This window comes from Typopeltis vanoorti, chromosome 11, assembly GCF_054136105.1.
Source record: "Typopeltis vanoorti isolate ZY-2024b chromosome 11, IOZ_Tvanoo_1.0, whole genome shotgun sequence".
NCBI classification, from domain to species: Eukaryota; Metazoa; Arthropoda; class Arachnida; order Uropygi; family Thelyphonidae; genus Typopeltis; species Typopeltis vanoorti.
The window spans coordinates 82,407,544-82,419,815 of NC_143559.1; the positions used below are offsets into that span (position 1 = coordinate 82,407,544).

A 12,272-nucleotide genomic window follows, 5' to 3' on the forward strand; every position below is an offset into this window, starting at 1 on the left:
GAATCTTCTACTAAGTGCTGCTTTGAAAGTATAAGCACATTCACCGATCATTTCTAGCTGTGATTAGTCAACTGACTTTTATGCATTTTTTTTTGTTGTTGTTTTTGTAACTGCCTTTGGACTTGAAAAAAAAAAGCATTCTGTTTACTTTAATATTGTAACTAATAACAGATTCACAGTACATTAGAAAATACTAATAAAAACAATTTTTTTTTTATATATTAAGGAAATTCTTGGTTATTGATTGAACAATTTAAAGTTGAAAAAGAAATACATATTCAGAATATTGATTGCAAATTATTTCTGTATGCTGCGATTCAGACTTTATTTAGAGGTTGCAAAATTAAAAATTCCTAACTTTATTGTCCACATGTCATGTATTGTGTAATACTCATTCCTTTTTTTTTTTTTTTTCTTATAAGCAAAACACTGTGATTTCTTTTACTATTAGGAGTTTCTTCCTGTCTTTATTTAATACAAAATACCTAATAAACATTCCAAGAGTCACTGTATCCTTTACATATTGTAACTTTAGCATGGGAAACAATGGAATACTTTAAGCCTGTGCATCATTACATATTATACCTTCAGTTATCAAACCTGTACAAAGTCGTGTCAAATATCCTTGAAAATTTTTTGTGTTGTTCCTTTGACACAATGCTTGAAAGTCCCCTCTAAACTCTTACTATAAGATTTAGGCTGCAATGGTAGCTTACAAGAAATTCTGATGTGCTCTGAAACATTTATTGTCTAATTTTTTTTTTTTTTCCCCCGATTCCATTTTTTTTTTTTTTTGCAGTTATATATATATCTTGTATCCTACTTGAATTCTTAATATGACTGGTAGTAACATTTTTACACATCACACCTGCTGACTAATATTCAAAACATTCATCTTTTAATTAAAAAGAAAAAAAATGTTTCTGGGTTATCACAAACGATACTCCAATAATTCAGAACATTCAAAATGCTTCAAAATGAAACTTTTTTTTTTTTTTTTATAAAGACACGGATAATTACAAAATGATAAATATTTTTAATAGTTTGAAAAAAAAATTAAAAGTAGTCTGAAAATCTTCAAACAATGGATCTGATAAAGATGTATACATTATTTCTGTTTAGCAAAATTAAATAAATAACTGTGCATAACGTAACATACTTTATGGGAAAAAAAGTTTATGCTGAAGTTGTAAACTTATCAAGAAAAAAAAAAGTAGCAGAAAATATATTACAGTAATTATTGCCACAAAAGAAAACTTCTGCTATAAAAATTGATATAGCAGATAATTCAGCCACATTTTGATCTATTCTTGGATTTGAACTAAAAAAATATAAATAAAAATATTTCAGCTTTTTTCCTATCTAATGACTGGCAATTTTCCTGCTAGAGTGGCACAGCACACAGACAGGCAAATATCTACATTACTGCTATTACAATAAATAGTTCATGATTATACCAATGAATGTTATAGGAATTTATAACCTGTCTTCAAAATATTTAATCTTTCTCATGATAACTCTATGGCATTGGATTTCATGGCAAAAGTCATTGTTTTCCTTATAAATAATAAATATGACAATGCAGAAAAACCATGTTGCCTACCTACAAAAGAAAAACATCTGACAGCTTGTAATGCATGATTACAATTAGTTAAAGTGCTTAGTACAATTCATAATTGTATTAATATATATACTGAAATAACAGATAACACAAAGGTGTGTGTTAAAGGGGGGGCATATGGGGAACAAATATGGCATAGTTTGTTTTTACCTTTCCACAAAACAATATATTACTCTGCAAATACAGAAACACATTCTGGGCAACAGTTTCACATCCATACTTGAGTTACAACATAGAAGGATCTTAACAATCACAAACAAAATTTCTAAAAATTACCTTTCAACTGAAACATCACCTAGAGAACTTATGACATTTCCATCGATTCAGTCTGATTACAATGATAGTACATAGGAAGCTCGAGTGCACAAGAGGCCATTACAAGTGAGGGCCAAAAATGGGAGGTAATTCACTTTTATACAAATATGGTGTTTGTGTTCCAAAATTAGTAATCTTATTACAAAAGGTTAAGGTTAGCAGCACAAGAAACCGGCCAGTTTTAAGCTGTTCTTATGAGACTATGAAAGATCTTACTATGTCAGCATTAACCAAGTATGTAGTAAATGGTACTGCTAATAAATACTAATAATCATGTTTTGCCCTTGTGGGTCTTATAAACGCTCATCTAGACACCCATGTGCACACTGAAGTCTAGAAGGTGAGTAAATGGTAAGCAAGTTCTTCACGAATACTCTACCAGACAGCAGTGTATATATGTACAGTATGCTGTATACCCATATGGTAGACTATGCATGTATAATAGTAGTATACACACTATTGTACATGTACATTCTTTTATTCAAGTTCTCATAAGGACTTTCCCAAAATGAACCCACAAATTAATGCCACATTTTGAAAGTGTACGCATATTTGATATACTACATATACCTGAACAGCATCCTCATTATAAAAAAAAAAAAGTGAAATAAAAACAGAAAAAAAATTTATAACTGAAAAAATGTACAAAAAGTAATCACTTTTACATATTGCACAAAGGAAAACAAAACTGACTCTCCTACAGCTCAAGACCGCTGTCTTGTGCTGACCATGACACAGTAAACTATGATGACTGACTGACTGTAGACTAGAAACATGAGCCACATAAAAAAAAAAAAAAAGGAAAAAAAAACACAGGCAAAAAGAATTTGATGGTAAATAACATTCAATGGGGACACAGCAGAAAGTTTTCACAAAAATATATTATGGCTGAAGGATCATCGTAAGTCACTGATGTTAGCCTCGGACCCAAATATTTCTACTACCTGCTTTTTGTAGTGGTCCACATTACGCCTCATAATGTCCATACAAGGTCCTAGCAATCTTTCAAATGCTTGAACATCTAGAACTAAAGCAAAACAAAATGTACAATTTAAAACTTTTTAAATACATTATGTAACTAATTAAAAATAAAGTTATGTATTAATCAAAATTAGCATGATGATACTTTGTGGAGAAGTACAGAAGTGAGATTTCATTTCTTGGTGTTGCTGTAGAATTATTTAAATTAGTGAGAACTGTGGTATACGCAGCACTGAGTGGGAAGGAGACAGACCCTGCTTGGGCATTGATCAAGAGTTATTTAACAGCAACAATGTTTAAGAGTATTCACAAAAGTGTTCATTTTGAAGGGCTTCTGAATGAAAAAAATGCAAGGAACTCACAGAGAAGATGGAGCCTTATGAGGGGATGGTGCAGAACATTAGTAGAATGGAAGTGAAGGAAGCCATAAAGAGGATGAAGATTGGAAAATCGGTGGGCCCTGACAGGATCCACATGGAGGCATGGAAGGCACTGGAGGAAGAGGGAATTGACCTGTTGTGGGACATGTTAATAAAAGTTTGTCAACAGGAAAATATACCCAAGGAATGGAGGGAAAGTACTCTTCCCCATCTACAAGATAAAGGGATGCACAAGACTGTAAGAATTACAGAGGAATAAAGTTGATGTCCCACACAATGAAAATCCTAGAGAGGATTCTTGATGGAAGACCGAGGAAGGAGGTGGAGATTGCAAAGGAGCAAGTTGGCTTCATGCTTGGCCGATCGACGACAGATGATGGAAAAGTTCGAGAGAAGTGATGGGAGTTACATCTGGTAGTTATTGATCTGGAGAAAGCATATGATAGAGTGCCAAGGCAAGAAGTCTGGAGGTGTCTGAGGGAGAAGAAGGTACTGGAGAAATATGTCAGGTTGGTGCAGGAGATGTACAGAAATGTGAAGACAAGAGTTCGAACCTGCCTGGGAGAGACAGAAAGTTTTCCAGCGACAGTTGGCTCGCATCAAGGGTCAGCATTAAGTCCGTTTCTGTTTAATATTGTGATGGAGGTGGTGACAGAGGAGGTGAGAGATGACGCGCATTGAACTATGTTGTATGCAGGTGACAACGTGCTGTGTGCAGAATCAAGAGAAGTGGCAGCTAAACTGGAAAGTTGGAGGAAAGTACTGGAAGAGAGAGAGGTATGAGACTGAGCAGAAGTAAGATATGGTATATGTGCTGCAAAGTGGATGGCAGCCAGGAGACAGATCTGGAGCTGGAAGGAAATGTCATCAGGAAGGTCAGTGACTTTAGATACTTAGGTTCAACAATGAAAGAGGATGGCGAGGCTGAGAAGTAAGTGGGATGCAGGATACAAGCAAGATGGAGGAACTGGAGAGAGATGGCTGGAATGTTATGCAATAAGAGGGTGCCGATCAATCTAAAAGGCAAAATCTACAGGACAGTAGTGAAATCAGCTATGACATATGCTATGGAAACTGTGGCCCTGAGGAAAAATAACATCAGCAGGATGGAGGTAGTAGTGGAGATGAGAATGCTTAGGTGGATGTGCGGTGTGACCAGAAAGGATCATCTGAGAAATGACTATGTAAGGGGAATGGTGAAAGTTACGAACTTAGGAGCAAAGATACAGGAGGCAAGATTGAGATGGTTTGGTCATGTGATGAGGAGGGAGGAAGAGTATGTGGGAAGAAAGGTCATGCAGATGGATGTGCAGGGGAGGAGGAAGCACGGACAGCCAAAGAAGAAATGGTGGAGTAGGATTTGAGGATGAAGAACGTGGATGTGGCTACAGCTCAAGACAGGAGGTTGTGGAGGAGACTCGCCACAAACAGCAACCCTACTTAAGGGGGAAAAGCTGTAGAAGAAGAAGAATGTTCGAGAGTATTCTAAAGGTGAAAGGCTAAATGAGGTAGGATAAAACGGATGAATAAAGACTCCAGGAAGACGAGTAATGCAAAAAAAATTTAGATTAAAAATTTATTTAATCTAAATTAAATAAATTTTTGATTTATTTAATTTAGATTAATTAAGGATGCATATAAAAATGTAATTGACTTGCATGTGTACACTAATGTATGGTTGCCCATGAGCTACTCATAAATAGCTGACTCAGACAGTTTAGTGGATAGAATTCGCTACCAGTAGGCTCTCAATCTGAATCCCACTGAGCTATGAATATTTGTGAAAGCCATGATGTCTGATGTCATATGCACAGAAGTGCAAGATGCTGTTATGTTTACTGCATGAAGGATCCAGACTTTAGTCCCGCGAGTAGCAATTAACAAATGTAAAGAGAGGCAAATGAGATAGCAGGGGATAAATGAAATATACTTATTAGGTTTTTTTAAAAAAACATTTTTGTTGCATTGACATAACTTACTTCAATATTTTGCTTTTAACAATGACTTCAAATTTCTACTTTACAAGTAGGACTGGTTATAGACCATGAAATGAATTGTTATGCTTATTTATGAATGCCAGGAGTATCAGGAATAAGCGAGATGAAATTGTTGCATTGAATGTATTAAAATAGATGAAATAAGTGAAACATGGCTGGATAGGAATGAGATCTTGACAGGAATAGAAATGGAAGGATATGATGTTTTTCGTGAAGATAGGAAAGGCAAGAAGGGAGAGGGGTGGGTACTGATGCTAGCAGGGGAATGTCCCACAAGATTGAAATACAAGGGGGGGGGTGGAGACAAAAGAAATATATAGTAATTTGACTTAATGATCATTATGGGTAATTTCATTCAATATGGCAATATTGATTGGAATGAAGAGATAGCATCAGGGAATAAGGAGAATGAATTTCTCGAGTTCATAAGGGACAACAATTTTATGCAATATGTAACAGAGGGCACATATGAGAGTAAAGAGTCTTAGTTCTGGTTAATCATCAGAGGATGTGATTGTGAATGGAGTGTCTAATCTTTCCCCGATTGGTGAAACTGACTATGAAGTGATCACTTGAGTTGTAGCCAGCAATATGAGAACTATAAAGAAGGGATGTATGGAACTAGAAGGCTAGTGATTATGAAAAGCTTAGGAGACAACTGGGAGCTACGGTGTGTAAAGAAGAGTTGAGTGAGAAGGAGACAGATGGTGCTTGGACATTGATCAAGAGTTATATAACAGTAGCAATGTCTGAGTATATTCCAAAGGTGAAAGGCTAAACAAGGTAGGAGTAAAATGGATGAATAAAGAGATTAAGTGCGAAATGTGGAAAAAAAAAAAGAAGGCACTGTGGAGGCAACAAAGATGAATGTTGGTAATAATCAGTTGCACGAAGAGTAAAAAGAGCAGGCTTGGAATGTGACTTGGTTGGTAAAGGTAGCAAAAGTACAGTCATGAGAACAAATTAGTCAATCAAGATAAGAAAAATTCAAGTGAGTCATTTCAATATATGGCAAGTAAAAGAAAAAATTGACTATGGGAGGATAATGCTAATTAATGATACTGACAGATTGGTAACCTATGCAACAGATATAGTTGAAGTATTCAAAAAGCAGTTTATCAGTGTATTTCATCCTCATGAAGACAGCATCACAAGAAGCTAGAATGTGGAGGGTATAGTAGAGAAGGGACTGATGGTGAATAAGCAGGAGACATATGAAGAATTAAGTAAACTTGATGTTAATAAAGCAGTAGCTTTGATGATATATCTCCATGTGTCTTGAAGAAATGCTCTATGGAGTTATTGGCACATCTGTTTAACAAGAGTCTTGCAACTCACCCTGTTCCATCTCTCTGGAACAGGGTGAATTCCAAAGGGATGGAAAGTGAGAAATATTATTCCACTTCACAAAGTGGGGAGGAGATAAGACTGAGGCAACAAATTATAGGCCAATCTGTGTGTCTTGAATTGATAAGATGTTACAGAAATTAGTGAGGACTAAGATTCAGAAATGGATAGATAATAGTAGAATTCATTATGATGGTCAGCATGGGTTTGTTAGGGAAAGGTCATGGTTCAGCAATCTGCTTAGGTATTACAACAAGGTGACAAATTCACTCAATAAAGGAGATGCATATGTGGTGGTGTACTTGGATTTTTCAAAGGCATTTAATAAACTGCCAAATGATAGCTAATGAAATGGATTAGATAACAGACTAATAAGGTTGGTTAACTGTTTGGCTATCAGATATCAGCAGGTTGTGTATATGGAAGAGTGGTGTCCCAAAAAAGGAAAGTCACTAGTGGAGTGCCACAGGGATCTTGTTTTGGGACCATTATTGTTTAACTTGTACATTAGTGACGTTGGGACTGGCTAACTGGAGATATGCAGCTGTTTGCCGATGATGCAAAGTTGGGAAGAACTATGAGAAGTAGAGCAGATGTTGTGTACTTTCAGGAGGATCTAAATAAACTATGTGAGTGGAGTTATCAATTGCACCATCATCATCATCATCATCAAATTCCTGCCATGTACCCTCAAGGGGTGTACAGGATATGACAGTACTACATTAAAAAATTACATCATTACTAACTTCCTATCTACAATTTTCCTCCAAATCAGTCTGTTACTTGTCAAGACTCCAACATTATCAGATCTTATATTTCTATCGTCTAAGGCACTTTGTACCGTATCAATCCACCTATATCTTGGTCTTCCTCTGGGTCGTTTTCCTAATCTTTCCTCTCCCATTCTATTTAAGTGACCATACCATCTGAGATTAGCTCTGCTAACGCATTCTTGGATGCTGACAATGTCAAGTTCTTTCCTAATATCCTCATTTTTAATATGATATTGCCATTGATGCCATCTGTTCACGCCTCTAATCTTTCTCAGGACTCTCATATCTGCGGTCTCTAGTCTTTGGTCAAGTGTTTTACTTCTGACCCAGCTCTCAGATCCATAAGTTAAAATTGGTTTGAACACAGTCTTGTATACAGCTAATTTAGTGTTCCGACTAATTTCTTTCTTATTCCATATGAATTTATTCAATTGACTTCCCACGATACCAGCTTTGCTGATTCTGTTGTCTATTTCTATATTTAGTTTACCATCTTCAGTAAAAATTGTGCCTAAGTAGCTGAAATGTTTTACTTGTTCCACAGGTTCTCCATTCACAACACAGTTGACATTTTCAATTATTCTGCCTATTTTCATTGTCTTTGTCTTTTTATTGCTGACCTTCATACCATATCTATTACAACAGCTATTCAATTTAGTCAGAGAATCTTGCAGACTTGTAGCGGATTTATTTAGAAGTATAACATCATCCGTATAAAGCAAAGAGCTGACATTAACATCTCCAATTTTGATATCAGGTTTAATACCACATTCCTTCATAATGTGATCCATATAGATAATGAATAACAGAGGGGATAATGTACATCCTTGTCTCACACCAGATTTAACATTAAACCATCTTCCTGTACTTCCTTCAATTCTAACTGCTGACTCACAACTCAAATAAAGACTAAGTATTGCTTGATATAATGCCCCATTGACACCATATAACTGCAGCGTATTGAATAGCTTCTCTCTTGGCACCTTGTCATATGCCTTTTCCAAATCGACAAAACTTAAATACAGATCTTTGTTATATTCCCATGCTTTCTCGACTATTTGTCGTAAAGTGAAGATCTGATCCTGACAGCCTCTATTTGGCCTGAATCCAGCTTGTTCTTCACCAAGCTTTTCTTCCACAATTCTTCTCAACCGTTTCTCAAGTATACTTGCATAGATCTTGCCAGGAACACTCAGTAGGGAAATACCTCTGTAATTCTCACATTCAGTTTTATTTCCCTTTTTATATATGGGTACTATGAGAGCTCTACTCCAATCATTGGGGAATTCGTCCCTCTGTCCAGGCTTTCTGAACTATGCAGTGCAGCCACTGTAAGACTCTTATACCACCATACTTCAGCATTTCTGGTCGAATATCATCTACTCCTGCTGCCTTTCCACATTTCAAGCCTTTGATGGCTTTTTCTACTTCAAGTATGGATATATATTCCTGACTGCATGCCTGTTGAGTGTTTTTTACCATTGTGCTGTCATCACTGCTTGTTTCATTTAGCAGTTTTTCAAAGTAATTACTCCATACTTCAAGGATATCTTTTTCTCCTGTTTTCATTTCACCTTTATCATCTCTAATTCCTTTTACAGCACTCTTTCCTCCATTCCTAAGCTTCTTCAACAACCTCCAGAATATTTTGCCACCTTCTTGATATTTATTTTCTATATTCTTGCCAAAGTCCTCCCATGACTTTTGTTTAGCTAGTTTTACACACTGTTTAGCTTTCTTACATTTGTCTCTGTATTCTGTAAGAGTAAAAGCTGACTTATTTGCCAGGAACTTTTGATATGCTTTCTTCTTTTCCTTCACTGCCTCTTTAACTTCCTGTGTCCACCAGGGAGTTCTGATTTTTTTATCCTTGCACACAACCTCACCACATGCCTCTCTGGCAGAATCAATCAATGTTTCCTTCAGAGTTTGCCACTGAATCTCCAAAGTTTGATTCCTGTTCTCAAACTCTTTCATTTTCTTTTCAATAATATTTCTGTATTTTAGTCTACAGTTCACATCTGAGAGCTGCTCAACTTTTATTCGCTTTAAAACTTTCTTACATGTTATTCTTTTCAATATGAAATTCAATTTTATCCTGCTCAAGACTAAATAGTGATCACTTCCAATTTCAAATCCTCTGTACACTCTGGTGTCCTGCACCAGGGAGAAAACATCACTATCAACAATAACATAGTCAATGAGACTTTTCTTATTCCTAGCCTCTTCTCTCCATGTGAATTTGTGCACATTTTTATGTTGGAACATGGTGTTAGTAATAACCAGTCCATGTCCTGAGCAGAAATCCAACAGATATTTGCCATTATTATTAGCTTTGCTCTTTTCTCCAAATTTTCCCAAAATATTTTTGTATGTCTCACAATCATTTCCTACTCTACTATTTAGATCCCCAACAAGGACCAATTTTTCCTTTTTCATTGTGTCAGTTGCTTTTTCTAAAGCCTCAAAAAATTCCTCCACTTCTACCTTAGTAGAACCTTCTGTGTGACCATAGGCACAAATAAGTCTCATTGTCCAGTTCCCCATTCTCATATTTGCCCACATTACTCTACTTGAGACTGATTGCCATTCAAGAAGATTAGCCTCGTATTTTGTGTTGAATACTATGGCTACTCCTTCTTTTCCTTGATTGTCATTGCCTGAATATAACATTTTGTATTTATTGCTCAGAAAGATCTCACCCTTGATTTCAAATGGATGAGGAGATATTGAAGAGGGTCCACAAAAGGTTTACCAAGTCAGTGTGAGGTCTATGAAATGTCAGATATGAAGGGAGATTGAGAGAATGCAACTTGCAGAGCCTTGTGAATAAAAGAAGAAATTCATATGTTTATGAATGGGTGTTATCAGATTAATGTGGAGGAGATTTTTTATAGAGTAGAGGGTAGAACTAGAGGCCATCCATGGAGGCTGTACAAGGAGGGTGGGAGCAGGGGAATGAGAGAGAGGTTCTTTTCATGGAGAGCGATGAGTGGAATGTATTGCCTGAAAGTGTTGTGATTGCAGAAACTATGAATGGGTTTACAGCACAGTTTGGTGATTTTTTGCACAAGAGAGTATGGACCTCCCATAATGACTCCATGGAGGTCAGATGTCTATAATAATAATAATTCCAAAAAAAAAAGGGCATATAATTAGTATGAAATTAGTTTGAAAAATATCTTTGCTTAGTTTTTTTCAAGAGCATGGTTTCGAGTTTATTTTACCCTTGTCACACTCATTTTACATATTACAACTATTTGGAGTGGAACTATCATAAAAATAGTTCCAAAGTTAAAGGTCTTATATTACTTATGAAACTGCTTTACCAGTAGCACAGTCATACAAACAACACCAGTGTGATATTTCATCCCTAAGATTGTCAAACACTGTCTTCAAATAAAGAAATCTGAGTAAAGAGGTTTTCTCTACAAGCAAAAGCTAAGTAACAGATAGATATCCTTTGACAACCAATCGTAAAACTTATCGCATGTCTATTTATATATGTTCTTCAGCAGTAATGTTCATGGCATTGCATATTACTCATTGCTCTTTTCTCCATTTCCCAAAATATTTTTGCATGTTGGACAATCCTTTCCTACTCTGCTATTTCGATCCCCAACAAAGACAACTTTTCCTTTTTCATTGTGTCAGTTGCTTTCTCTAAAGCCTCAAAAAATTCCTCCACTTCTACCTCAGTAGAATCTTCTGTGGGACCATAGGCACAAATAAGTCTCATTGTCCAATTTCCCATTCTGATATTTGCACACATCACTCTACTTGATATTGCCTGCCATTCAAGAAGATTAGCCTTGTATTTAGTGTTGAATACTATGGCTACTCCTTCTTTTCCTTGATTGTCATTGCCTGAATATAACATTTTGTATTTATTGCTTAGAAAGATCTCACCAGTTTTTGTCTTTTTTGTTTCAGTCATGCCTATTATGTTGATCTGGTACTTATCCAATTACTCAGCTAGCTCCATTTCTTTGTCATTCAGGCTTCTTATGTTGATAGTACCGATCTTGAAATCTGGTGAAAATAGATTAGTATCTACGTATATTTTATGTATTTCCATAAATTCATAAAATATATTTTATGGAAAATTCATAAAATGAATTTTCCATGTGGCAGTTAGTTTAGACATCTGGCGTGAGGTGGAGTCTAACAAGATCAAATACATAGCTGAGTGGTGTTACAGACCTAGTGGATCAGTTGCTAGTAATGATGAAATGCATTACCAAATAAACATGGGTTTGAAATGAGTAATCATAATGGGTGACTTACCACACATTGATTGGGTAGCAGTGAAATCTCATGAGAAGAATGAAACCAAATTCATTGAGCTGTTTTGAGACAACTTCCTCAAGCAGCATGTGACATTCAGGGAACTTAAGGTCAAAGAGTATTAGATCTAATTATATGTCAGAGGGGGATTTCAGTTAAAGATATGACTTCTGTCTCTGGTGGATGACAGTAATCATGCTGTAGTGACCTGAGAAGTGGCTAGGTGTATGGATGATCCATTCAGAAAAGTTATATACTAAACTACAAAACAGAAAATTATGGGCAACTGAGGACTATACTAGATTCAGTCTGATATCAATTGCTAGATGGGAAGGATAACAGCAGTGCAAAGAATAAATAGGGTAGGAGCTGCGGAAGGAATAGTGTGTGCATATGGATAATGTCAGTTATTAAAATTATAAAGCACAGGCCAGAAGAGTTACAAGTATTGTATGGATAGCTAAGTCTGAGTGTGAATGAAACTGGCTCTGCAATCTAAACATAGCCCAAAAGAATTCTATCATTATGCAGCAAGTAAAAGAATAATCCTATTGAATGCAGATTTTATGTA

The 12,272-nt window shown here is 35.9% G+C and overlaps 1 protein-coding gene across 3 annotated transcripts in view; it reads right to left on the reverse strand.

Moving 5' to 3' along the window:
- Nucleotides 1-742: 742 nt before the first annotated feature.
- The window catches only part of Pka-R2 (cAMP-dependent protein kinase type II regulatory subunit), a 431,144-nt gene continuing 419,614 nt past the window's right edge, over nt 743-12,272 (reverse strand). For all 3 annotated transcript variants that reach the window (XM_090400102.1, XM_090400101.1, XM_090400103.1), the window contains exon 13: nt 743-2,963. In XM_090400102.1, the coding sequence (XP_090256228.1) occupies nt 2,833-2,963 (131 nt within the window). In that variant the 3' untranslated portion in view covers nt 743-2,832. The remainder of the gene's footprint in view (nt 2,964-12,272) is intronic.